Consider the following 27,787-nt stretch of genomic DNA (forward strand, 5'->3'; position numbering starts at 1 on the left):
TATGAAGATTTACAACACCTTCTAGAACTGACACCAAAGAAAGATGTTCTTCTCATTCTAGGGGACTGGAATGCTAAAGTAGGGAGCCAAGAGATAAAAGGAACAACAGGGAAGTTTGGCCTTGGAGTTCAGAACGAAGCAGGACAAAGGCTAATAGAGTTTTGTCAAGAGAATAAGCTGGTCATCACAAACACTCTTTTCCAACAACACAAGAGGCGACTCTATACATGGAAATCACCAGATGGGCAATATCGAAATCAGATTGATTATATTCTCTGCAGCCAAAGATGGAGAAGCTCTATACAGTCAGCAAAAACAAGACCTGGAGCTGACTGCGGTTCTGATCATCAGCTTCTCATAGCAAAATTCAAGCTTAGACTGAAGAGATTAGGAAAAACCACTGGGCCACTCAGGTATAATCTAAACCAAATCCCTTATGAATACACAGTGGAAGTAAAGAACAGATTTAAGGAACTAGATTTGGTGGACAGAGTGCCTGAAGAACTTTGGATAGAGGCTCGTAACATTGTCCAGGAGGCAGCAACGAAAACCATCCCAAAGAAAAGGAAATGCAAGAAAGCAAAGTGGCTGTCCAACGAGGCCTTAGAAATAGCAGAGAGGAGAAGGGAAGCAAAATGCAAGGGAGATAGGGAAAGTTACAGAAACTTGAATTCAGACTTCCAAAGAATAGCAAGGAGAGACAAGAGGGCCTTCTTAAATGAACAATGCAAAGAAATAGAGGAAGATAACAGAAAAGGAAAGACCAGAGATCTGTTCAGGAAAATTGGACATATTAGAGGAACATTTTGCGCAAAGATGAACATGATAAAAGACAAAAATGGGAGGGACCTAACAGAAGCAGAAGACGTCAAGAAGAGGTGGCAAGAATACACAGAGGAATTATATCAGAAAGATTTGGATATCCTGGACAACCCAGACAATGTAGTTGCTGACCTTGAGCCAGACATCCTGGAGAGCGAAGTCAAGTGGGCCTTAGAAAGCCTGGCTAACAACAAGGCCAGTGGAGGTGATGGCATTCCAGTTGAACTATTTAAAATCTTGAAAGATGATGCTGTTAAGGTGCTACATTCAATATGCCAGCAAGTTTGGAAAACTCAACAGTGGCCAGAGGATTGGAAAAGATCAGTCTACATCCCAATCCCAAAGAAAGGCAGTGCCAAAGAATGCTCCAACTACCGTACAATTGCACTCATTTCGCACGCTAGCAAGGTTATGCTCAAAATCCTCCAAGGTAGGCTTCAGCAGTATGTGGACCGAGAACTCCCAGAAGTACAAGCTGGATTCCGAAGAGGCAGAGGAACTCGAGACCAAATTGCTAACTTGCGCTGGATTATGGAGAAAGCCAGAGAGTTCCAGAAAAATATCTACTTCTGCTTCATTGACTATGCGAAAGCCTTTGACTGTGTGGACCACAGCAAACTATGGCAAGTTCTTAAAGAAATGGGAGTGCCTGACCACTTTATCTGTCTCCTGAGAAACCTATATGTGGGACAGGAAGCAACAGTTAGAACTGGTCATGGAACAACTGAGTGGTTCAAAATTGGGAAAGGAGTACGGCAAGGCTGTATATTGTCCCCCAGCTTATTTAACTTATATGCAGAATACATCATGCGGAAGGCTGGACTGGAAGAAACCCAAGCCGGAATTAAGATTGCCGGAAGAAATATCAACAACCTCCGATATGCAGATGATACCACTCTGATGGCAGAAAGTGAGGAGGAATTAAAGAACCTTGTAATGAGAGTGAAAGAGGAGAGTGCAAAAAACGGTCTGAAACTCAACATCAAAAAAACTAAGATCATGGCCACTGGTCCCATCACCTCCTGGGAAATAGAAGGGGAAGATATGGAGGCAGTGTCAAATTTTATCTTCCTGGGCTCCATGATTACTTCAGATGGAGACACCAGCCCTGAAATTAAAAGGCGCCTTCTTCTTGGGAGGAAAGCGATGACAAATCTTGACAGCATCTTGAAAAGCAGAGACATCAACTTGCCAACAAAAGTCCAAATAGTCAAAGCTATGGTTTTTCCTGTCGTGATGTATGGAAGTGAGAGCTGGACCATAAAGAAAGCAGACCGCCGAAGAATTGATGCCTTTGAATTGTGGTGCTGGAGGAGGCTCTTGAGAATCCCCTGGACTGCAAGGAGAACAAACCTATCAGTTCTAAAGGAAATCAACCCTGAATGCTCACTTGAAGGACAGATCCTGAAGCTGAGGCTCCACTACTTTGGCCATCTCATGAGAAGAAAAGAGTCCTTGGAAAAAACCTTGATGTTAGGAAGGTGTGATGGCAAGAGGAGAAGGGGACGACCAAGGATGAGATGGTTGGACAGTGTCATCGAAGCAACCAACATGAACCTGACACAACTCCGGGAGGCAGTAGAAGACAGGAGGGCCTGGCGTGCTCTGGTCCATGGGGTCACGAAGAGTCGGACACGACTAAACGACTAAACACACATTGCTTTGTTGATGTAATGTTTTTTAAAAAATAAATCAGGCAGTTTTTTTATATTTACTACTTAGGAATTTTGTGGTGTTTAAATATATTTGTGCGTCATCATGTTGATTCTGACTTCTAGCAACTTTTCCAGGGGTTTCTAGGTAGAGAGTACTCAAAAGTGGTTTGCCATTCCCTTCATTTCTGAGGTGAGGAGTGGAACTGTGCCAAGACAGAAGGGGAAGAGAGGCCATAGCCAGTTTCTCTTCCTAATTCTACATAGAATAAATAATGCATTACCAGGGTTATACTGCTCTTGCTATGTCTATACAACTAATTCTTTTGTAAATAAGTGGCCTTAGGATGGATCTCTCTGTCTGTATACTCTTCTCCTTCTCCACATGTAAACACACCATTTGGTTCAGAATAGCTGAAGGAGGAAGTTGAAAATTAATACAAGAGTATTTTAATATTTCTGTTTTGTTAGCTACTTAAACAAAGCATCCATTCTAAGTTATTATGTGCATCCTTTTGAAATCCAGAACAGATTTATCTGAAGTGCTGCTGGATGCTTTAAAAGTTAGCTTTATCTCTCATTGCCTAAATCTTGTTGCTAGTCCCAACTACAATATGCATACTGAATGGGATTTACTTACCATTTAGTGGTTGATTCATTGGCTTATTTTAGTTGAGACTAGCAATTGCAATTAGACTCTATATGCAGGTGTGTATCCATTCCCACCTGCAAATCATTTCTTGGTATGAGTGTCAAGTGATGAACAACCAATGTAAAATAAGGGCTATATGTGGATTTTAGTTTAAGAAAAAAAATCACAAGGCAGCTGCAATAGTAACAATTAAGATCAACAAATATTTTAACTTTAAATATGATCCTTTCCCCTAGTGAATCAAAAATCTAGCTATATCTGAGCCTGTTATCCAGTAAGTACCTCAGTGTTTTCAATCACATATGCAGGAAAATGAAAGTACTCAGCAGTTTGCTTCTGAAAGCGAAGTATCCATGCAGTAATTAATGAAACTGTACATGATTACTTCCCTACATTTATGAATCAACTGTTAATTTCAATCTGATTTTTGCACAGCATCTATTTTTAGTTCACAAGAAGAAAAGTTGGCATGCCTTTAAAAATGCCATCAATGAACAGAAATGAAGCTTTAAGATGCAGATGCCACCTGTGCAGTGATCCCAGAATGGAAAACTGGATTGCAGGAGGAGGGAGGAGAGACCATGCTGCTAAAATTATACCAACCTTTCAAGGGAATGTGATACTGAAAGAAATTCTTAGATAGTCATACTGTAACAAAATACTATTTATGACACATTGTGACACATTACATGATGCCATGCAATGTACTGTACTTTGCTTTCAAAGCAGACCATATTAACTGGACAATAACATGTCCAGTAATGGCAAGGACAAAAATGTGGACAATTACTTTTTGGGATTATACCTCCCAGCATGACTATTGCTTAAGTATAGCATAATCATTGTTCCATCAGAATAAGATGGAACAGTACAGGCTTTAAACACTGTTCACTATTTCACCACTGTTATTAAAATCAAGAGAGAAAAGCAGGTTTTAAGTCCAACAACCTGCTGTAAGAAATAAACCAAAATTAATAGAGTTCTTTACCACCTGCGTATAAACAGAATTATAACCAGCTTTTCAATTATGGTATGTTTTATAGATCTTATGACTTTTGTGGACTTTTAACAAATTTAATTATTAGTTTCAAAGTATGTATCATTCTTATTTATTCAGTGCTACTGATGGCTACTGAGACTATGATATTTGGGGCATAACACAAGAAAACAAAGATCATTGAGAAAGACAATAATGCTGGGAAGTGTCAAAGACAGCAGAGAATGAGGAAGGTGGAATATAATATTGATTGAGTCAAGCAAGGAAGCCATGATCTTGAGTTTGCAAAAGTTTGAGAGGGCTGTTATTATAGGACATCTTGGAAGTCATTAATTCATAACATTCCCATACATTTGAAGTGACTTGATAATATATAACAGTGGTTCCCAACCTTGGGTCCTCAGATGTTCTTGGACTAATATTCCCAGAAGCCTTCACCACTAGCTGTGCTGGCCAGGATTTCTGGGAGTTGTAGTTCAATAACATCTGGGCACCCAAAGTTGGAAACCACTAGCATATAACAACAACTGATGGCAGAAAGTCTACTACATACATATGACATAAAGAAACACATCTTTTAATATGTCACCCATCACCACCATCCCCAAATTTGATCATTTATGATAGATTTCAGCTACTGCCTGATTTGGAAAAGAGGAATCTGCAGCTGAGTGTCTACTCAACCATGAAGTGCTTTAGGTAACCTTGGGTATCATAATCCACAATCTCTTTGACAAAGCTAGTTTAGAACACTGATGTGAATATAAAATGTGCTGTTTGTGTCAATTGTCTCAAATTCCTTGGAGAAAGGGTGGGAGAATAAGCACACACAACAAACTAATTTGAATCTGATGTTGGTTAAAGGGCTGGGTTTTTTTAGTAATGGAAAATGGCCAGCATTACTTTTAGCCTATATTAACATGACTTGTGCATTGATAATCTGGATAGCATTTTAAATAGGAAGTATAGCCCAAAGTGAAAGATATGATTAATCAAAATTAGCTAGTTTGGTAGTGCTTGAAGTGGATACTAACCTTTTATTTATTGTTGAGGTTAATTTACTTTTCGAAGGGTCGCTAACGTGATCTCATTAGTTTGACTGGCTGATGGTACAACTCTAGCAAAACTGAAATCTGCTGTAAATAATGCTTACACTTATGTAACCAATCACATCATATGATATTTCCTATCCTATTAATCCCAGTTATATGGATATTCAGTAAACCAGGCTAGACAAATAAAGATTATTCTTAATGTAGTAATGTTCCCATCATGATCAGTACAATACACTATGCATATTTTATCAGCCCTTCCTGTTCACACATGAAGGCTGAAATCCTATTGTTTGGCTTTATTCTACATAAGGCTGATCATGGTGACTTTTGGAAATTAATAATCCCCCCTGTCCTGCAGCTACCAAAAGCTTCTACATAATGAAAGAGATCCAAAGGGAACCTCTAGGAAAGAATTAGAAACTCTGAAATTCCAGAAAAACATGTCATAGAGTTGCACCAACAGGATTGCAGCCAAAGAGTTTATTGATCTCCCAGTCATAGACATATTTAACAAGAAAGAAGGAAAAAACAAAAACAGAACAAAATCTTTACATGTCTACACTCTTAGGTGCTTGTCAATCTCCCAGCATTTGTGGCCTATTGTCAATGAGAACATTAAAATATCATGCAATGTTATGACCAAAAATGCTGTTCTCATTTAGACATACTTTCAATAGATGAGCATCAGTTCTGCTTTGGAACTGTTGCACGATGGGGCACAACATTCAATTCCTTTGGTAAAAACCACAGTATAGGAGCACATGTGCTATAATCTCAACAGTTCTGGTGCCACACAGACATAATCTCAGATTGCAGAATATGCCATGGAACTGCCCTTCCCTCATTAACTCGTGCTAGAAAGAAGGCTCTCCTATATTTGGGTGCTGGCAATTTGCTCCAGTAAAGAGTACATTCATTACTAGGAGGGGTATTTAGAATTAAAAGTTCATGGGAACATAATCTACTGGACACTGCTAAGAAATACAGTCTGTCAGAATTCTGCATCCTCTCCTTAATTAAATACCTTGCATGCATAATATTATGCCTGCCTGCTTAGCACTTCTATGCAGAAGTCAAATGCAGAAATCTTTTGAGTCCTAGCTTTTTTCCACAAAGGAACCCACACCGTCACTATGGCAAACAGCATATCAGTAGCAAGAGGCATGACTCCAAGCCAGTGAGCATAAGCAACCTCCAAGCTAAGAGCCAAGCTAGATACACATTTGGAGGCATTACCTCAGAAATGAGGCTTGAATTACAGTGGACCCTTGACTTACAGATGGCTTGACTTACAGACTTTTTGAGTTACAGACTTCTCTGGCCGCAAAATTTAGGTTTGACTTGCAGCCTGAGAATTGACTTACAGACCAGAAAAAAACCAAAATGGAACAAAAACGGCCTGTTACGGGATTAATCGGTTTTCAATGCACTGTAGGTCAATGGAGACTTGACCTACAGACTTTTTGACTTGAGAACCGCCTTCCAATACGGATTAAGTTCTCAAGTCAAGACCCCACTGTATTTCAGTGGAAAGATGTAAACCAGTAATCTGTACTGAGACTCCATATAAGAACTATGGGGTTAACCTGGCTTCAAAGACCTCAGCTGAAAAAGGGACAAGCATATCCCTTTTTATAAGAGAGAAATGAAGTAGCAATTCTGCACAAAGTTCAGTGTAGCTGAAATAAGCTTCTGGTGCAACGCCCTTTTAGTAGACTTACAGAAGTGAAACTTATACTGTAGGAGTCAACCAGATCAATTGGATGACCAACTGATCATCTTCTGTTTGTTTGTTTGCAGAGAAAACTAGCATCTTAGACTTTCCATAATTAAGTGTTATTCGGTTGACTCCGCAGTAATCAGTTCCAAATTTTGAGAGGGGACTGTTTTCTAGGTATGCAAAGAACATTTCCCCCCCCCCCCAATTATTGGAGTGACCTGATCAGCCCAATGGTTGCCCTGGTAGTTTTTGCTTTGATTTAAATTGTTTTAATTATTACTGTTGTTGTTTTGTTTATTGTGATTTTAATAGATGTATTATCAATCTAACAGCAACAACAACAATTATAGAACTGCAGAGTTGGAGGGGGTACTATGAATCGTTAAGTTCAGCCTCTTTCAAGAAGGCACAGTGAGGAACTGAACTCTTAACCTCTGGCTCTGCAGCCAAATACCTAAACCACTTAGTAGTCCAGCACTTCTTTTTTTCATATTTCTAAACTGCTTTAACCTGTTCTACTTATGTTTTTCAGCCATCTTGAGTGTTGTTATTGTTTTTAATAGATAGGCAATGTATATAATTATGATTATAAAGTTGCATAGGCCCAGGATGCCTTGTCCCCCCCAATCAACATTTATGTTGAATCCAACACAATATAACACTATGGTAAAGCTCCAATGTGCATGTCTCTCAACAGCAGTAGAAATAGGATACTCTTCCTTTCTCTTTCTTTGAAGCATTACATGGTGCAAGAAGTCATCTCCTGAAGGTTTTCAGCTCTGATTCTGAGGAAAGCGGAGGGAGCCAACAGAATTACAGCAAAGCGCTACTGGTGAAGATAAAGTGCAGATTATGACTGTCTATTCCACTATGAAGAGCTGTTGTGGCAAATTTTCCTAACTCTGTGGAAATTCATTACCGTGAGAACCAAACATCGCTTGCTTCAAGAACAGGAATTCCTCAATATCTGTACTGCTCCCATTGAAGAATGTTTTTACTAATTGACAGTTGTACTTTTAAATACTTGGTGTAAGAACAAGGAAACTGTAACCTTCCACAAGTTGGTAGATTCTAACTTCCATCATCCCTTTGCATTGGCTATGCTGGCTAAGGCTGATGGAAGCTGTAGTTTAGTCATGTGCTCTGCACTCTTGCACTACAGCATTTAATCAGTATATTCTGATTTAGAGTGAATCTTTCCATGATTTTCTAGGTACAAAGTACTCAGAGATGGTTCACAGATCCCTTTTTCTAGTGCACATCCTGGGACTGTGCAGCCTGCCCAAGGCCACAGAAGCTGTTTGTTCTACAATTAACAGTGAGCAACTGAATTCCTAACTCTATAGTCAGGTGCTCTAGCTCACAGATTTTTCCAGCCATGTACACTAGGGAATAACTGTGTTGTATTATCTCTCACACTGACATACAGATACATTGCTATATCAAAATAGTAATTTGTTGATTATTTGAAAATGTGGCAGCTAAAAAAGCCTGATAAGTTAACTACTGGTTGATGCAATAACTGTACTTCCTGGAATGGGTTCAATTTCTGCAAGCTTTTTAATATGTTGGAAGACAGACCAAAAGCTGTAGGAAATTAAGGGCATGGTTAAATTCAATTGAATTTGTTTACTATTTCAGGCTATTAAAAACTGTACAATTGCCTAGCATGAAACCAGTCTGAAAGGGAAGGGTATGCCATACCACATAACATGCAGTTTACACCTACTGAAGGATAGATTCCTAACTATTTGTATATCACTAAGTAAGAATGATGGTACTCAATGTGGTGTAATATACAGAATGACTGACTAAGATTCTGGAGACCACGATTTGGATCCCCGCTTGGCCGTGGATACTCATTGGGAGAGTGGAACTTGTATAGGTAAAGTAAAGGTTGCCTTTGACATTTAGCCCAGTCATGTCTGACTCTAGGGGGCGGTGCTAATCCGTTTCCAAGCTGTAGAGCCAGCGTTTGTCCAAAGACAGTTTCCATGGTCATGTGGCCAGCGCGACTAGACATGGAACGCCGTTATCTTCCCACAGTGGTGGTACATATTTATCTACTTGCATTTGCATGCTTTTGAACTGCTAGGTTGGCAGGAGCTGGGACAAGCGACGGGAGCTCACTCCGTCATGTGGATTCGATTTTACGACTGCTGGTCTTCTGACCTTGCAGCAGAGGCTTCTGTGGTTTAACCCACAGTCCCACGACATCCTGTGGAACTTATATAACCAGTCCTTAAATACCTCAGTTAACTTGAAAGCCCTATTAGGATTGTTTTAAGTCAGTTCTGACTTGCCATCACATAATTAAGTACTGTAAAAATAAACTGGGCCTCATTCCTGAATCATGCAGAGCTATTTTAGTTATATCACTAAAATAAGTGAAAATTGAAGGTACCTTTTCTGGGCATGTAGGAACTATAATTTCAGTTTGCTCACTGTAATTTTTCACATTTTGTTTCTTTGGAACAGATTTTTATGTGCACATTTTTTAAAAAAATGATTGGCTTCTCCTGCTATCTCATCCTGATACTGGATTTGAAATACCTTTTTCCTTGACAATGTGATTTCAGATTATACACTCTAAATATCTGTTTAGAGGACAGATAGCTAGAGAAGCAGCAGGTAGATAAACAGCAGCTGATACTGATTAAACAATGGCTGAATATCTTCATCTTTTTAATAGACTGGCAAAATCAGACATGGTTCAATAGCTGTCATATTTTGGACATATTTTAAGTCCAAGACCTACTATTATCTTACATGCATTTCTTCATCTGGGTCACTGAAAAGTCAGTAATAACAATGTGTATAAATTACTTTATCTCTAGCATAGCATAATAAACATAATCTGCTATAAATCCTGATACCATATTTGCATTTGCTGAATTTGCCTTAATCACACTGTTGTCTAATTAGGAAGCTCAGTCTGGAAAAGTGCTCACAAAAACCAACAGTGCAGAAAACTGAAACAATTTATTCCACTTCATGAGTTTACAGCTATGGATCCTATGGCAAAGTGATTGGAACAGACTCGATTTCTGAGGTAAATGGCATTAGACATAGACACACAGCAATGACTTGCCATGCTAATGAAAAGTGATACTGAGTTTACTAATTCAGATAAGGCTATACTGATTGCACTTTCTCCAAAGCACAAAGGCCTGTCACTGAAACAAATACCAGACTTTGGTTGCAATTAATTTAATTCTTGTTCTTCTTAAGGCTCTGCTTGTAGATTTAATTAAAGCTTTCATGCACTAGGCTCATTCAGGAAGTATCTGTGTTTAATGCTTCTTTTGACTAAATGCAATAGTGAAGAGAAAGCTTCAAGTGGCAACCAAACTGAACATAAAACCATGCACATGATATCTTGCCCATACAATAAAAATGAAAACTTGGTGAACTTTTTAATTTAGGCTGACCGCACGAGCTGCATGAATGTCTGTGAAATTAAAGCCCTATTCAGGCATTCAGTTAAGACTTAAAGCATGGTACAAACACAGGCATGCAGTTAGGTCCTGTCCCTGTGCTATGTGAAAGTCTGGCAGACCGCCACTTATTCATCGCAAAGGTCAACAGCAGTGCTTGTGAAGAACATTCTACTGATTGCACTTCCAGCATTTCCATGTTTGGAAACTTAATTGAAGAAGGATTGCCAATCAGAGAAACACCAAAAGGATGTTCAACTGACCATGCTTACAATAACTTGGTATGAATACATGAAGCTCTGCCAGACATTAAGGTGGGTTGTATACAAAGGATTTATGAGTGCACCTCTATCTCTACCGCACACTTCAAGCCCTACCTAATTTCAGGTTGTAAAGTCTGACTGAGGCTACAGTTCTAAACTAGTGTGTGTGTGTGTGTGTGTGTGTGTGTGTGTGTGTGTGTGTGTGTGTGTGTGTGTGTGTGTGTGTGTGTGTGTGTGTGTGTGTGTGTGTGTGTGTGTGTGTGTGTGTGTGTGTGTGTGTGTGTGTGTGTGTGTGTGAGAGAGGTGAATCTTGAAATTCTAACAAGAGACCACTGTAAGTTATTTCAGACCAGAACTGAAGCAAATGTATTCATCTACTGTACAGAGAGAAGGTAGAGGAAACACCCTCTCCCCTTCTCATAGACACACTTTTTTAGCCTCCTGGGAGACTGAATAACAGGAGAAAAACTGTGTGAAAGAAAGAGTTAAATGTTTTCCAAACTTCCCAAACCCAAAATATAACCTAATGTATAACCTAAGTACAGTGGTGCCTCGCTTAATGAGTGCCTCGTTTAGCGATGAATTCGCATAACAATGTGTTTTTTTAGAAAATAATATGCACCGTATAATGATGTTTCCTATGAGCGATTTTCGCTTAGCGAAGTTTGGGACCATGCTTCGCATAACGAATGCGATTTTAGGTCCCCTGCTTCACTTAACAATGTTTCTTTTTTCAATTTAAAAAGTGTCTTAGAAGGGTCAAAAACGGTTCTAAATGCTTGGATTCGTTAGAGGACCCCCTAAGTCATGTGCAAACCTGATTTGGCTTTGATCTGACTTTTTGTTAATTTATGGTGAATTTTTTTTTCCAGCCCATAGGAACCAATGGACCTGCCAAAATCTGACAGCTCCATGCTTTCCTATGGGGGAGAAAAAAATTCACCATAAATTAACGAAAGTTCAGATCAAAGCCAAATAAGGTTTGCACACGACTTAGGGGGTCCTCTAACGAACCCAAGCATTTAGAACAGTTGCTGAGTCTTCGTTAATTTATTGTGAATTTTTTCTTCCCCCATAGGAAACAATGGAGCTGTCAGATTTTGACAGCTGTCAAAAGTTGGGGGAAAAATTCACCATAAATTAACGAAAAGTCAGATCAGAGACAAATTAACTTTTGCATCTGTTTTAGAGGGTGCAGAAGCTAATCCAAGCATTTAAAACCATTTTTGACCCTTTTATGACACACTTAATTTTGCAAAAATTGACTTCGCAAAGCCATTGAAATGTATTGAGTCGGCTTCAATACATTCCAATGGAGGAAACATTGTATCGTTTAACAATGTTTCCTATGGGTTTTTTCGCTTAAGGACGGCAATCCGTGCCTATTGGAACGGATTAACCGGTTTCCAATGCATTCCTATGGAAAATGGTGTTTCACATAACGATGTTCCACATAACGTGTTTTTTTTTGAACCAATTAAAATCGTTATGCGAGGCACCACTGTATAACCTAATGAACTAATTACAGGGGAATCACTATGTTGTTGTTGTTGTTTAGTTGTTAGGTCTTAGCTAAAGTAATCACATTTTGACAGTATAACCAGAACCTGGTGGAGAGGAAATGAATAAGCCTGCAAATTCCTCCCTGAGAATCTTTGAAATCAATATTTAAAATATATGAATAAATTGAAATGTTATTTTCCTCTTCATTTCTAATCTTTTAGCTACCAGGTGCTGTTATCAAGCTATCACATATCTATGCAAGCACAAATTTTAAAAATGCAAAATGAAGGACATGTATAGCCTCTGTGCTATATTCCCGATTTATATCCTATGACAATTATCCAATAAAAGTTTTCTATCATTTGCATTAACTGTCCAACCTGGATGATTGTATAATCTTGAAATCTGACTATGCTCTCTCTCATGATGTTAACGTGAGGAAGAAATTCTTTGAGAGTGTGAGAGGAAGAAATCGTGGTCAAATGTTTCAAGCAGAGATGCTTTTACCTTGTGGAAATAAAAAGAATACTGACAGATGGCCTCTTGGGACAGATTATCATTAATCTAGTCACAGCAGCTATCAATACGTTCAATATAGGTATTTCAGCCAAGTTATCTTCTTTAGGGTTTAAGGGGAATTCAAAGGATAACAATTTCAAAGTTCAAATAAAAATATAATTATACAGGAATCCTAATGGGAACATGCTAAATAAATACATTTCATCCCAGGGACAAGATGATTTTGTTTTAACTTTTCTCAGCACTAAAACATCTGAGTGACAAGATATTTCATTTAATTTTTTTCTACCAATTGCCAACACTCTTCCTTTTTCTCTTAAATGCACACTGATTTGTGTACATTCACCTCATTCCTCATGGTTCTGCCCTTGGCACTTGGTTCAATATTTCATTAAATCACCCTGAAAACTTACAGCTCAATTTGTTATGAAACTACAGTCCCTAGGCAACATAATTTACCTACCAAGTTCTGATTTAATATGCTACATACCTTGGGTTTCAGAAGCATCTCTCAAAATCAGTTATCAAAAATCTGTCTGTTTGGAGACAAAGTTCAGGCTATACCATGTAAACTCAAGTTCCACAAAGCTTGAACATAGGAAGCTAAAGCTGATGCTTTACCAAATGTGTCCCATGATCAGAAATGATGTGCCATGTGAAAATTCAGCTTACACTTGAGAAGATGCATCTCTTTGCATAGGGAGAGAGAGGGGGGGAGGACCTCCTCAGGTTTCCTAGGCAGTTCTTTACCTGTTCTGGACCTCCCATTAACCTTAGGTTGCTATTCTTAAGAGCTGCTAATGTCACTTTCTTCATCCTCACACTTTTCTCCTGTCCTTCCAAGTAAGAGACATCTTGTCTTTGTTCTTGAGAGTTGAAAGGGCCAGCCATGGTTCTTGACATTTCCAACTTAGACAGCTAGAACTAGGACTTCTCTTGGATTTCCTGTCTCAAGTATATTTCTCTAGTAAACATGTTTTACTATTTTCTTAGAAAGAAGTGTGGACATGATACCTTTACAAAGGGTAAAGTGTGCTCAGATAATCATTTTGATGGTTAAAGGGCAAAATCCACAAGTTGATGCTGCACGTGTAGACTCCAAGAAAAATTAGGTTTGCTTACAAGTCACCCTGCTGCATGCCTCAAACTTTCAAGTACAAATCCAAGGAGAATGGAGTGCCTGAGACCATGCTGCCTGTATCACGTATTTACTTATGAAGTGTCTGAAACTTGGTATTTTGCTAGAGGAACTCTCTTTTGAGTTGAACCATGCATGTTTTTTTCCCTTACATCAGAAAATGGCAGGTTTGGGGATGGGTGGGTCTCCACTGATAGAGTAGAGATGACAGTGATACTGCTGCTAATGTCTTGAATGTGATGCTTACGAGTAACTTTATTTTTATAGAAGGCGGTTGCTTTTGCGATTGGAGGCAGACTGGTCTCTGGCCCAAAGTGCTTGGAAGTCGGGGTAGGAACTGGTGTGGTGTTTCTTCACAGTGCTACAGAGGGAGCATAACACATAATTCTTCTACTTACTTAATGTGTTTGTTTTCTTTTAATTTGAAGGAAATAACAAAGACACCAAGAGCCCCTAGCTTCTTCAGGCTGATCAATAAGCTCAAGGTAAGGCAAATAGCTGTTGTTACTCCTGTTGTACTGACAACCTATACTTGCACAATTGTAGGTGCAAGATGAGCACCTCCAAGACCAAAAGGGTGATACAACATCATGCTGACCATCTAGCCTTACTATGACATTTAACTGTCATCTAGCTGGAATTACCTAATTAATTTTCTGCATCTTTATTAAGAATACTCCTCTACTTCTTTAACTATTGCTCTTTCAGCTCATAGAGAGTATCACAAAAATGCAAGATAAGGGCTGCTCCATCTAGATCAGATTCTGTTTCTAGTCGTGGCCAGTGAGATATCTCTGACTGCTGAAATACAAGACATAAAAGCAACAGACATTCTCTGCCAAACTGATTATCTACCCATTACTTACTTACATAGAGTATATGGCATACATAATCATTCAGTGGGCACTTTCCATATTTCTTCAGATAAAGGGAGTCAACACTAAGACTGTGACACAATATGCCATACAAAAACAACATCATTATTTAAAAATTTGTCTCACAATAAAATTTTTGAGTCCAACTAAAGGAGATACTTCTTCCTTTGTATATCTCACTATCTGGGATTAACATGGCAACAGATCCCTATTCCATAATATCCAATGACATTTAAGCAATATGTTTGTTTATGAATGGGATTCAAGTGTATATAATGGTTACATGGTTAATGGTTGCACATGTACATACATCACCAAGATTTTCAACAAGCACAGAAAAGTAGAAAAACTAATGGTACAATCCTATGACCTCTTTTTTGGAAATAAACCCTTGTGAAACATAGTGGGAATTACTTATAAGTAAACATGCATAGGATCTGGATGTAAGTCTTTTTAGTTAAAGGTACACAGGCTTACATTTTACAAGCACTTCTTAGTAATAGTGCTTTCCCCCTCTAATCAATTCCAATGGGCAGAATTCAACATTTTAGCACACAGTACGTGGCAAAAGACAGAGGGCGAGATAGCTGGACAGTGTTATTGAAGCTACCAACATGACTTTGACCAAACTCTGGGAGGCAGTGGAAGAAAGGAGGGCCTGACGTGCTCTGGTCCATGGGGTCATAAAGAGTCAGACACGACTTAACGACTAAACAACAACAACAATGTGGCAAAAGAAACCTAAAGTGGATCTGAACACAATGACATGAAGATGCTTTGTTTCAAGCAAAGCTGGAAGATGTTTGAGTTTCACAAGGGAAGCTGAGTCATTAGTATTCACTATTCATGCACAGAAGAACAACATGGCAGAAAGCAGGTTTCTGATGATGCACAAGTAAGTTACTTACAGGTAATAAGTGTAGGAGTGATAGCTTCTTCTGCCATGATGGTGGAAGGATTTAGGCAGTGGAGGAAAAGATGAAATGGAAGGAAAGAAAAGCCAAATATTAATGTATGAAAAAAATCAAGATGAGACTAGAATTGGAGAAACAAATGAAAAGGTAGCAAGAATGCATTTTAGAAATACCATGCACCACATCTGAAACAGACAGATGATATATTCACTCTTCACAACAGTGTAAACAATGACTAATAAAATCCTCACTAACATTTATAACACATACCTGATAGCCATCACTAATATATACATCCTATACATACATAATACAGTACATAACACAAAGACACATGTTAATTTATTAGCCATGCTTTGATTTCACAGTATAGTATTTCTAGTATAAAGAACAGCATGCCATCTCTTAACACATGACATTTTTTGAAAACTTTTATTTTGCCATCGTACTGTGAGCTATTTCATATTGGAAACTCTTTCTCAATTTTTATCTTATTGAAGTTAAATATGCAACAAAGCAATGCACAGTTGATCTGATCAAATGTCAAAGTGCTTCTCCAGATGGGGCATATGTTTTGCAAAATATACCTGATTTTGTCCCAGAAGATCTTGCTGTTCTGCCCTGTCATCCAGATGATGTTGGTCATCATACCAGTATGAACAGGAGCTAACTAGGTTTTTTGCCTGATGTCCTGTACTTTTTTGCTCCTCATCAACCCCCTGGCTTTTCCTCCTATTTGTCTTCCTTCCCTTCCAACTCCCCCTCCCCCTTTTCCTTTTAGAAATAACTCAACATGTGCATGGTGTAGCAGGAGGTGGTAATTCTGCAGCTTAAAAGGAACATGAACAGTAAAGATAAACATATGAGGTGCCAGAGGCGCCAGCCCAGAGAATGGAGTCAAATGTGACCTTGGCTTTCTCCCACATGAAGAGTGGTGGTGCTATAATTTAGAATCAGAACAATGGAGAAGAGAGATCAGGAGCACATGATGTGGGCAGCGGGTGTAGCAGGAAAAAAACAGCAGATAGAAAAATAAGGTGATAGGAAACTTCACTGCTAACCATTAGGATGCAAATCCTGGTAATTATAGGTATAAAGGAGCAGAAAATGCCAGAAATTAGAGAAACAAATGCCCTGTTTGGGAGAATCCAGAGAGAAGAAGAAGAAAGTGTAACAGTATGGAACCTTCTGCTGGCCCACAATTACTAGCTGGGCATGTAAAAAGAACAAAATAAAATTTGATTTGCAATCAGTCATACATATGTTCTTCTTCCTCTTCTATACCGTCAAGTTTGAACTGACTTATATGGAGCCTAATACGGCTTTCAAGGTACGTGAGATCTTAATAGAGTGGTTTTACCATTTTCATGCTCCCAGTGAGTTTCCATGGCTGAGCAGGAAATTGAACCCAGGCCTGCTGAGTCCCAGTTCATCATTCTATCAGCTACATGTTTTCAATATTTTTAATAACAAAAACAATGCATGTTCCTTTATTTCAAATTTCACACAAAAACAAAGCTGTGCCATCTTTTAGCTTGCCTGGCAATTATGGCCAATGGCTAGGTCCCCGCCAGGACCCAGTGCTTGCATCCACACTATACCTTGGTTTAGCTGATTTCTGTGTCAACCTTACCCAGAAGGAGTAGCTGGCGATGGTGATTATTTAAATTTTCCAGAATGACAGAAAGCAAATCTGCATCAAAACATTGTGGATAATTTTAATAATGAATAATTCCAACCATTTACCACACAGGTCATAGCCCAGTTGTAAAGACCACTGATGGGAGCCCACAAATTCAGAGTTTCAAATTCAGATGTGTCTGATCAGGAAGCCAATCTCTGCTTTTCAGTCACTGGGAAATGTTATCTCACCAAGGCAAGAATGTTTAACATTTGAAATATTTCACATCATCCACAGTATAATTTTAATTATACAGAATTGCTTTGTGGCATTCTTGAAAATTTAAATAATTACCATCCCCTGCTCCTCCTACTGGCTACGGCTGACACAAAAATTAGCTTAAACCAAGGTGTAGGGTGATTGTCAGCACTGGCAGGTCCTGACAATGTCCTAGCCAGTGGCCATACTTGCCAGGCAAGCTAAAAGATGGTACAGTTTTAATTTGGGTGTGAACTGTGAGTGGAGCAGACATATATAGAACACAAGAGGTGTTCTGTTCCAAGTGACTTGTTGCTAGTTCTGTTGTACTTTTTAGATCTTAAGGAACTGAAGAGACAACCCCAGAGATCTAACTATTTTCCTTATGCAAATAATATATACCCCCTCAGGATGACACAATGTACATAAGCAGTATTTGTATCATAATTGCAGTTCCACTATACCCATGGTATCTTCTTTTCTCATAGACAAGAAAATAATCTTTCTCAAGGAAGCAAGTGATTAAAAAGAGAGAGAGAGAGAGAAAAGGTGGAGCTTAACTATTCAACCCCCACCCCACCCCTCGGTTTCAAGCATCAATAAAAACTTTAGTCTAGGACCAGTAAAATGAAATATAGAATCAAGAACTATAGGCAGTGCAAATCTTTACAGTTCCTTTTTTGTTTGTTTGTTTGTGGGAGAAAAACCTCTACATCCCCATATAAACAGGCCTAACAGAGAGGACTACACCTAATGCTAACTTGCCTCTAGCTACATGCTGCAGGCATCCCTTTGAAAATGAGGCTTTCATCAAATTTTCTCTCTCATCTTTGTTGGCTGTAGAACTGTTTGCCAGTTTCATATTCCTATTTTCTGATACTAACAGTATTGTTTAAACACGTGAAGCTGCATGCTTAATATTTAATCACATGTGGCACATTTGCTCAATTTATTTCTGCTAAAATTCTATCTGGAAGAATGTAACATGCTGTTTCAGGAGGATAGCTGTGGTTATATATGTTCTTGTATTTTTGAATCATGCAAAAAAAAAAGCCAACAACAAAAAAGTAGACCTTGGATAAGGAACATAGTGCTGTGCCCTATGAAAATGTTTCTATCTACAGTGGAGAGAGAGTGAGTAGTGTTACTCTAGCAATGAATGCACATATACCAAAAATGGAATTCTTCTTAATTTCAGAATTACAGATCCTTTCCCATTTTGTCATATGACAATTTCATGACACAGCACTCAGTATTCCTTGACATATGATACAATGACGGGAATATTATGGAACTGATATAAATAATGCCACATGTGCAGCAATTTCAGAAACAAGAATAAATATAATTAATCAATGTAAAATTATCAAGTTCTTGGACGCAATATTCTGCTGAAAATGTATTGAGATGAATTATTTCATATAAAGAATGGTTGAAGAATCAGGTGCTTTAATTTCAGCCCATGACCCACATTACAGTTTAATTTAATACAAGAAAAATGAAGAGGAAGTGGTTTGAGATATTTTTATATTGGATTTCCATAATGGGATCATGAGGTTTGATGTATGAGAAGACTTGTCAATTAGATGCTGGTGTTATTAATGTTAAACAATAGAAAAGTGTTAACACATGGAGGGAATAATGTTTGACTTATAATTAATTCAGCAATTTATTCAAGACTACATAAGGCCTTTCCAGAGGTTGAGGAGGGATTTAAGTGGTAGAGGAACTGTGCCTGCCTGCGCGCTTGCTGTAGCCAGGACTAGGTGACGGTGTTGCTGCTCCAGTTACTGTACAAGGGAGCCTTGCAACAGGTGCGCTACCCAAGACAAGGAGCAGTATTCTTCTACATCCAGTGCCTTGGATAATAATTTAGGATTTTGGGTTGCCCTGCACCTGAAGAAATTACTAATACAGGAATAATGTTTGAGATAGAATTTTAATCTGAATAGCAATTTTAAGATGGGGATCATACTCCACTGCATTACTTCAGGGTGCAGGGCTTTTGTACTATCCATATGAATAAGGAAAAATTACAGATCGGATCTGATACTTCAGGTGTCAAAAACAGCTTGCTCTGTAGCATGGAGATGGTGAAGTAAGTTAAAATCCTCATATGTGACGCTGAAATAATGAAGAGATTTGAGGTACCTTAATAACTGAGGCCAGTATCCTGTTTGTTTTTGCACAGTGCAATGGCTCTGCAGGAGGAGCACTCTATGGTCTCTCGGCATAATCTCTGGTTTGCAGTTACGCAAATTGGAACATGCCCCATTGCTTTAATGGGTTCAGTGGATTTCCCCTTATGCAAAGGATGGGAACAGAGTCTGCACAAAATGGACTGTTTTGGTTGTTCACCAACAGGACACTGGCCCAAGAAGTTTTATCAAGCACAAGATTTTCAGCACTGCAGCCCACTTCATAAAATTTATTCATAAAGTGGACTGTGATCCACAAAACCTCGGAACACCATAATTCCATCAGCCTTTCCAAGCTTTGCCACAGTTCCCCGTGATATCCAAACTTTAGTTTGATTAATTAATCAGGATATCAATCCACATTCTGAATCTGATCTGTTTAAATTAATCAGTTAGGGGAAAAACCCACAGATCAATAGGTTTTACTATGGACAGGAAACTACCAAGCAGAGGATTATCTAGTTTTCATCTGTGATCATAAACCTGCTTGCTGTATTTTGTGGAATCTTCCCAGAATTACTGTTATGCACATACATTCTTTTGATGAAGCTTTCATGTGAGCCAAGGAAGAATAAAGATCCCTTTCAGCATCATTGGACTGATGTGGGAATGTTATGTCTCTCTCTACCCCCATGTTGTCTGAATTGGTAAAAGTCTCCAGGTCACATGACAGCCACAATCCAGTTCATTGCTACACCCCAGTTTCTGAATGGAAAAGAATTACATTGTAGGCTGTGCCACACAGAATTTCTGATTTTACTCTAGCTACACAATGGGAACATATATTCCAGTGCCTATCATACAACTAAGAGAATGCCTTAGGGTATGGTTTGCACAGTAAACCATTCTAAGACATTAAAGACCACAAATGAAAACTGGCTAATTCTCTTTTTGATATTTTTGTTATTCAGAAATCCCAACTGATGACTTCACTGTAGATTTCTCAAATCAGGAACTAGGAACAGCATTTAAGGCATGGATAATCATCTCCCAAATTGTTTGAGCACTATTACCAAAGTTATTGTAGGAAAAGCTGAAAAACTCTGGGATGTCCTTAGTTTCCCTGAAGCAACTATGAGATTACTATATCCAGAGCTTGGTGAGGGAGTACATTCCTGCAACTTCAGCATTTATCCTAGTGGTAATCACTTTCACCAAATCTTTAAACAACTAATGAAAGAAACACAGAGAATATATATTAGAATAAGGTATTCTAAGGTCTGCCCTTTACCTTGTAAATTGCGAGTTGCATGTAGACTTGTTGTTTTATGGGAAGCTAAGGTCACACACTGATCAGATACCAGCAAGGAAGTGAGAACAGACGTGAGACATCAGGTTTTGCTAAGATAGACTGACTATGCATATGCAGACAGTTTAACAGTATCTCCTTTACAGTCTTTATGTTATGTGAACAAGATATACTATTTCATCCGTGCTGCTCTGCGATTAGTCTGAAGATAATCTGAAAGTCCTATTATGCAACACAATTACCAGCAGATTCCTACTTTGGGTTTCTTCAGATATATACAAGAGAGTAATGCTGCAGAAATTACTGCAACAACTGTTATAGCAATGCTTCAAATTTCAAAGAATATTAGCTATTTTCCTCAAATCATGTCATTTGTGTCATAAAAATACCTTAACATAATAATATTTTTACTCAAATGAAAAACACATATTATTTTCAAATATGGTTTGGACAGATGAGATGTTTGTTACCCTTGTTTGCATTGTATTACCCCCCTCAAAATTATCTTCTTACAATGTTTCCCTGAAAATAAGGCAGGGTCTTATATTAATTTTTGCTCCAAAAAGACATTAAGGCTTATTTTTAGGGGATGTTTTATTTTTTTCATGTACAACACTCTACATTGATTCAAATACCGTCCTGTCATCTTCTTCTGGTTGCTGCACAATGGTGGAGGGCAGGGTTTCACTTAACTGGGTCTTATTTTGGGGGTAGGGCTCATATTACAAGCATCCTGAAAAATCATACTAGGGCTTATTTTCATGTTAGGTCTTATTTTCAGGGAAACAGGGTACATAGACAAGGAAGTATAATGTATCTCTTAACTGATTTCTTAAATTCAGATATTGTACTCATTTTTAAAATTTGTAACTCCATGCATCCATAAACTGGAAAAGCCTCTACTGTTACTTTTGTAATATGCAAGGTAAAACTGCCATCCCCACAAAAAGTAATGACTGCAGAATATTCTGATCTCTTTTTAATAACCTGTACAAATAGTAAAATAAACAAAAAAACACACAAAAAACAAACAAAACTGAAACTGACAATACTATAAAATGTTGTGTGAAGCTAAATGCTGGCATTTCTGTTTTCTTGTCCTATTTCATTTTTCCATTATTACGATCTGCAAATTCACAACAATATGTCATACACAGTAACTAGGATTTGTACCACCCCATAGAAGTCTTCTTGGTTCTTATGATCTTCTGGGGAGGGGCTTCTCTCAGTTCCACCAATTTCCCGAGCTCATTTGACAAGGTCATGAGAGAGGACCTTTTCAATGGCTGCTCTGAGGCTTTGGGATGAACTGCCTGGAGAAGCCAGGTTGGCCCCCACTAACTCTTGTTCTTTCGTTGGCAGGGAAAGATCTTCCTTTTCAAGCAGGTTTCTAAGTAATAAGTGTCTCAGGAAAGCTTTATTTATTAGTTTACAGATTTTTACATGTTTTTAAAAATGTTTTAAAATTCATTTTAATCTTGAAATATGTTTAATAATTTAATATGATATTTATATGATATTTCCAAACTGTTTATTGCTTTATAATTTTACTTGTGAGCTGCCTTGGGTCCCCTATGTGAAGAAAGGTGACATATAAATAATATAAATACATTATAAAATAAATAAATAAATTGAATTATTATCGAGGTGGAACAGTACCACATCTTACTCTAAATGTATATTGGAACAGAGTGGTACACAGAGGAGCTAATGTTTACTAGGAAATGTAGCCAGAATGGGAGCAAACTACATGTATGAGAAACAAGGTGGATTTTACATAAATGTTTTAAAAAATGGATTTTTAAAATATTTAAATAAAAATTATTTTTGAAATTTTGTGATTTAGATTAATTTGATTTTTAAAAATCATTGATTTTTATTCACCATGATACAGGAAACTTTTCTGTATATTTGTACAGGAAAAATTAGTACTGTAGGGCTTGTGGGGACAGAAAATAGACTCAAAATGTATCACAGAACCTATTGGGTCCCTCCTAAAGTGGGCCAGTAATTCATAAGAATTCATGCTGTTTGAGGGACAGGGAGAAATTTAATCATAATATTTATTTCAAATGAATAACCCGCATTTTGCCATAATTCATTGAGATAGAAGAGATACTCATATGGAGAAGTTTGAAAGTAACAAAATATACACAAATCTTGAATATAATCCAGATCATTGTTTAGTCTGGATTTGCCATATGCCATTTCCACTCCAGGAAAAGGTCTACAGGAAATCCAGTTTTAGTGTTACAGTATCTATTTACACAAATATGTCCACTATATATGGATTTAAAGTCATGAAAAATCAATATTTCTGTGCATTTTAATGCAATACTTTTCCAATGGCAAGCTACAAATATAACATCTTCATTTTTCACAGAAATTCATTTACTTATTTCTTTCATGTATTCTTTTTCACGTTCCTTCTACTACCTTTAGAAAGGGGAACTCATCTGATTCACCGTTTGCATGAACTTATTAACTAATATTAAACAAATGCATTGTGTTTTTTCCAAACTTAACCCAATTTACAGACCTGGAACTGTCATCTATGCCAAACAGACCTGATATCATTAAAGGATACGAAGCCTGCATTGATACAAGCTGCATTTAGGAATGCAGAAATTGAAAAGAGACAAGTATTTGAGAAAGAAACATCCACTTGTTATCTATTGTAGCCTTTCAATTCAGGGCTACATTGAAAAGGGATATTGAGTACCTGAACCACAGCTATAAAAATGACGACTGAAAGTTCTCCTCCTGTTGTATGCCACACTCTCACTATTCCTATGGTCAAAAAATGACAGTCTCACTTTATCCATGTACTGTATTTCATTTTGACTCCATACATTTCAAAGCATGGCAGTTCTAGTCTTCGGATGCTTTACCTGGCTTCTAAGGAGGCCCAGGACAGGCTCTTTTTTTCCGCTCACTGGCAAACTTTGTGAACCTGAGCTTAGTTATCTCAAGCATCATTATAATATGGTTAGTTCATTTGCTTTTGTAGGGGAAAATATGATTTTCCAAGAAACTGGAAAACATTATCTTATAACCACAAAGAATTTAATATTTCTTCATTTTAAGAAGCTAGTCACTCACAGGCCTGTTTTATTCCTTCCATTAAAAATGTCTGTTTTAAAAAAGTGAAAATTGGTTCAAAGATGTTGCTTTGATTATGTAATTGCTTGTGAAACTGTTTGCATGAGCAGAAACATGAAAACAACTTTAGAAACAGCCTTATCACTACATCACATGCAATAATTTGTTTGCATGGCTCTTTACTGTCCTCTCAGTTTGGATCTGGCTTATCTTCATTATTGTTTGAAACCAAATCACTATGTCTGTGTGAATTTTTTTATTATGTTCTTCGACTTCTGTAAGGAATCCAACATCTCTAACTTTGACCTTAGTTTCCAGAGAAAATAAAGCACATATTCTGTCTTTGTTTATATGCCATTTGAGCTGATCACATTGTATGGAGTGCTAGACTTATTGCTGTCAGGGTGTTTCAAACAATGGCACTAACATTAATTCGCTAAGAATGCTGCAGGAGGAAGAAGTCAGGTACCTGCAGTCCATTCAACACCAAAAAAGCTTTAGGAAGAAAAAGTAGCACATTCCTGTTGCCTTTTATCGGTGGTTAGAAATTTTACATATGTTTTACTGAAAACAGCTGCAGGAGATGCTTCCATAAAAAGCTATATAGACACCAATTTATTAACAACTCACCTTTTCTTCATAACCAAGACAACTCCAAGGAATATAATAACAAACAGCAAAATTCCGGCAATAACTCCAGCTATTTTAACAGTGTGGTCTGTTTGTTTCTCTGGTTTGGGGTCAGGTTTCCGAGTAGCAGCACCTATGGAGGCATAGTTTTAAAAGGAAGAGAAAAAGAATTATATTACACATAGTATGAATTCGTATCATCATCATCATCAACAACAACTCTGCTATCATCACCATTACTCTCCCAATCACTGGCAGATAGCAACACTTTGATGTTTTATTGTTAATACAAGGAATTCATGCAAACTGAAAGAAAATGGATTATTCATAACATTGAGCAAAATTTCACTGCTACACCTATATTTGATTCTTTCCTCACATAACCATTACCTGCATTTTTCTTATCAGGGCTGCCCTTCCTGATGGCCTTGCTCTTTTTTTAAAAAATGGCAATAACATAATAAATATCGCAAGCCCTTACCCAAATTTGATTTGCTGAAACATTTTCGGCAATTATTTTTCATAATTATTTTTCATAAATGAAGCAGTAATTCCATAATATATTAGCTTAAACACCTGGAAATGTGAGATAAGCTCATTTACCATGCATTTTACCAGCAATTGTTTTGTTTTTACACAATAGACTATTTCTGCCTTTGGAAATCTAAATCTAGGTCACATCTGGTAGGCAAAAGACTCGTTCTAGGCAATTTATTCACAAAATGGGAAGCAGCTGATGATCATACTACTGGCACCCACATTTAATATCTGTTTAAATGAGATAACCAATGCCTTACAGCAGCAACTGTCTTAAGCTTTTACATCCTCCTCAATATAAAAAAAAAAGTACTGTTTGTTCTGTTTACCATATAACAGGATGGAACATCAGAATCCTTGTCTACAAAACATCCATTTTCTCTGCTCAATAATTTTGGCATGAAAACTGCTAAGGATGCATTATTCAATACACTACACTGACCCTCCCCCCATTTAAAGGGCTTCTGACTTTTTAATCAAAATATGACAGTATTTATCATTGGAGGCACCACGTCACCTTCACAAGGTAGACAGATGATCTTGGAAACAAGGCTGATTTATAAGCCTCCTCATTAAAGTTCCTTTGAACTGACATGAATATAGGTGGGGAAAGAGTAAAGTGTAATTAAACTTTAACGTTTAGGGAACAGCACACTCCTGTTTTCATCAAGGTCTTTGGAAGCCCTGATTAAGTTCTCAGTATTTTTTTATTTGCTTAGAAACCATGGTAATGAATAATCACTGCAAGACAGATATTTTATTGCTTAGTATCAAAAGATGTCAAATGTTCAAGGATACTCACTAGGGTCAGATTTACAGGACTCTGCTTGACAAGGTTTTAAACAATATTTTCACTAACTAGCTTTCTTATCCAATTGGGGGTGGAATGGGCAATTTTGACAGATCTGGCAGCCATTTTCATTCCTCCAGGGCTTCACCCACTACCTTACAAATCATGTCACTGAATTTCACAACAAAGCAGAAAAACACACTGAAATACGTGGGCAGTACTTCCTTCTAATGTATTTCCTTAGTCTGCCACAAAAGTTTTGATGACAAACTGAGAAACCTCCTAGCAAATAAACATAAAATTATTTGTTTTGAAAATTTTGCTGTGAGAAGTATACTACTGTAAGGGCAGAGGAGAGACCATATGTGGAAGGAGTGGGGAAGGTTTTGGCCCCTAGATCTTGTTGGACTACAGTCCCCATCAGCTCTAGTCAGCATAACCAATGGCAATGGACAATGATGTCCAATATTTGGAAGGCCACATATTCTTCATCCTGATTATGCAGCAAAACAGATAACAGGCATGAGGTAGGAGAAGATATTTCACTTCAATGAAAACTAAATAGTTCTCTTACTATAGCTAAAGACATTAATATTCTCTTTTTTCAAAGTCTGAATGTCTAGTTGTGGGAAAACTAAAACATATGTAAAATTAAAACCAGTAAGTTTTAATTTTACATAATCTCAGGAATCTTAATCCTTTTCTTCATCAGCACACATTATTTCACTATACTTTTCAATATAAGGGAGTGACTATACTGCAGAAAATACTCTGGGATCAGAACAGCAAGATTCACATTATTTTCTGTTGAGTATATGACATAAAAGTCAATGTAAACTAGCTCAGAAATTTCTCCTGCAATCCATAGTTTTTTCCTCTACTCCTGGGGATGCTACTTTTTTGGTGCAGAATGTGTGATGAGACAATGTGGTGGGGATTAAAGTTGTTCTATATGAAGCCATTCCAATCAGCTATACAAGCAGGGAGAAGGCAGGGAGAATCTTCTTCTTTTTACATCTTGTGCCTGGGTCTGTTTATTTCCCAGTTTTCCTTCCTTGCTTGCTTCCTTCCTCTTGCTGCCCTAGCACTAGGACAATTCACGGACTGAAGCGATAGAAAAATAGTGAAAAATCAGCATAGAGAATAGAGGATGTTTTCAGTCAGCCTTCTTTCCAGCTTAAGGTAGCTCTGCTCCAGTCATGCACAGTTATGCAGGAGACACAGATAGAGCAGTTACTTTAAAAATCTAGAAACAAGGCTGATCTCCCTCTCTGCTGATTCCTGTCTTTTCCCCCTCTTTAGTCACCTAGATGTCCTAGTGCCAATGCAGCAAGTCGTTGAAAGGAAGGAAGGAAGGAAGGAAGGAAGGAAAACAAGCAGACCCAGGCACTGGCGATGAGGAGGAGATGGTTTAAATTATTAACGAGCTGGAAACAAGGCTTTTGAGTATCAGTTTCCTCCCCTCTCTCTGCTGACTCTTGACTGGTGAGCTGAAGTAAATTAAACCAAGGAAATTTGGCTTCCCAGGTGCAATTTCACAATGGACCCCTTTGTATTTTTCTTACTGTGCAGTTGTACTATACATCCAATTAGAAGCTGGTCCATTTCTTTACATTTTTTTTTTCAGTTTTACATACACAGTGCATGATTATATGGCTTTCATCTCTAACTACCCTGTTTCCCTGAAAATAAGACCTAACCTGAAAATAAGCACTAGCATGATTACTGTAATATAAGCCCTACCCCCAAAATAAGCCCCAGTTGAGTGAAACCCTGGCCTCCACCATTGTGCAGCAACCAGAAGAAGATGACAGGACGGTATTTGAATCAATGTAGATTGCTGTACATGAAAAAA

General features: G+C 37.8%; 1 protein-coding gene across 17 annotated transcripts in view; it reads right to left on the reverse strand.

The window, feature by feature from the left end:
* The window catches only part of PTPRM (protein tyrosine phosphatase receptor type M), a 607,519-nt gene that overhangs the window by 164,323 nt on the left and 415,409 nt on the right, over nucleotides 1–27,787 (reverse strand). For 10 of the 17 annotated variants that reach the window (XM_072999591.2, XM_078391540.1, XM_078391539.1 and 7 more), the window contains 2 exons: nucleotides 24,606–24,738; nucleotides 15,542–15,571 (listed from right to left, as the gene is read on the reverse strand). In XM_072999591.2, coding sequence (XP_072855692.1) covers nucleotides 15,542–15,571; nucleotides 24,606–24,738 — 163 coding nt within the window. The remainder of the gene's footprint in view (nucleotides 1–15,541; nucleotides 15,572–24,605; nucleotides 24,739–27,787) is intronic. The other 7 variants (XM_020793481.3, XM_072999598.2, XM_072999597.2 and 4 more) reach the window with 1 other exon arrangement.

The sequence above is a fragment of the Pogona vitticeps genome, chromosome 4 (assembly GCF_051106095.1).
Source record: "Pogona vitticeps strain Pit_001003342236 chromosome 4, PviZW2.1, whole genome shotgun sequence".
In the NCBI taxonomy this organism is placed as follows: domain Eukaryota; kingdom Metazoa; phylum Chordata; class Lepidosauria; order Squamata; family Agamidae; genus Pogona; species Pogona vitticeps.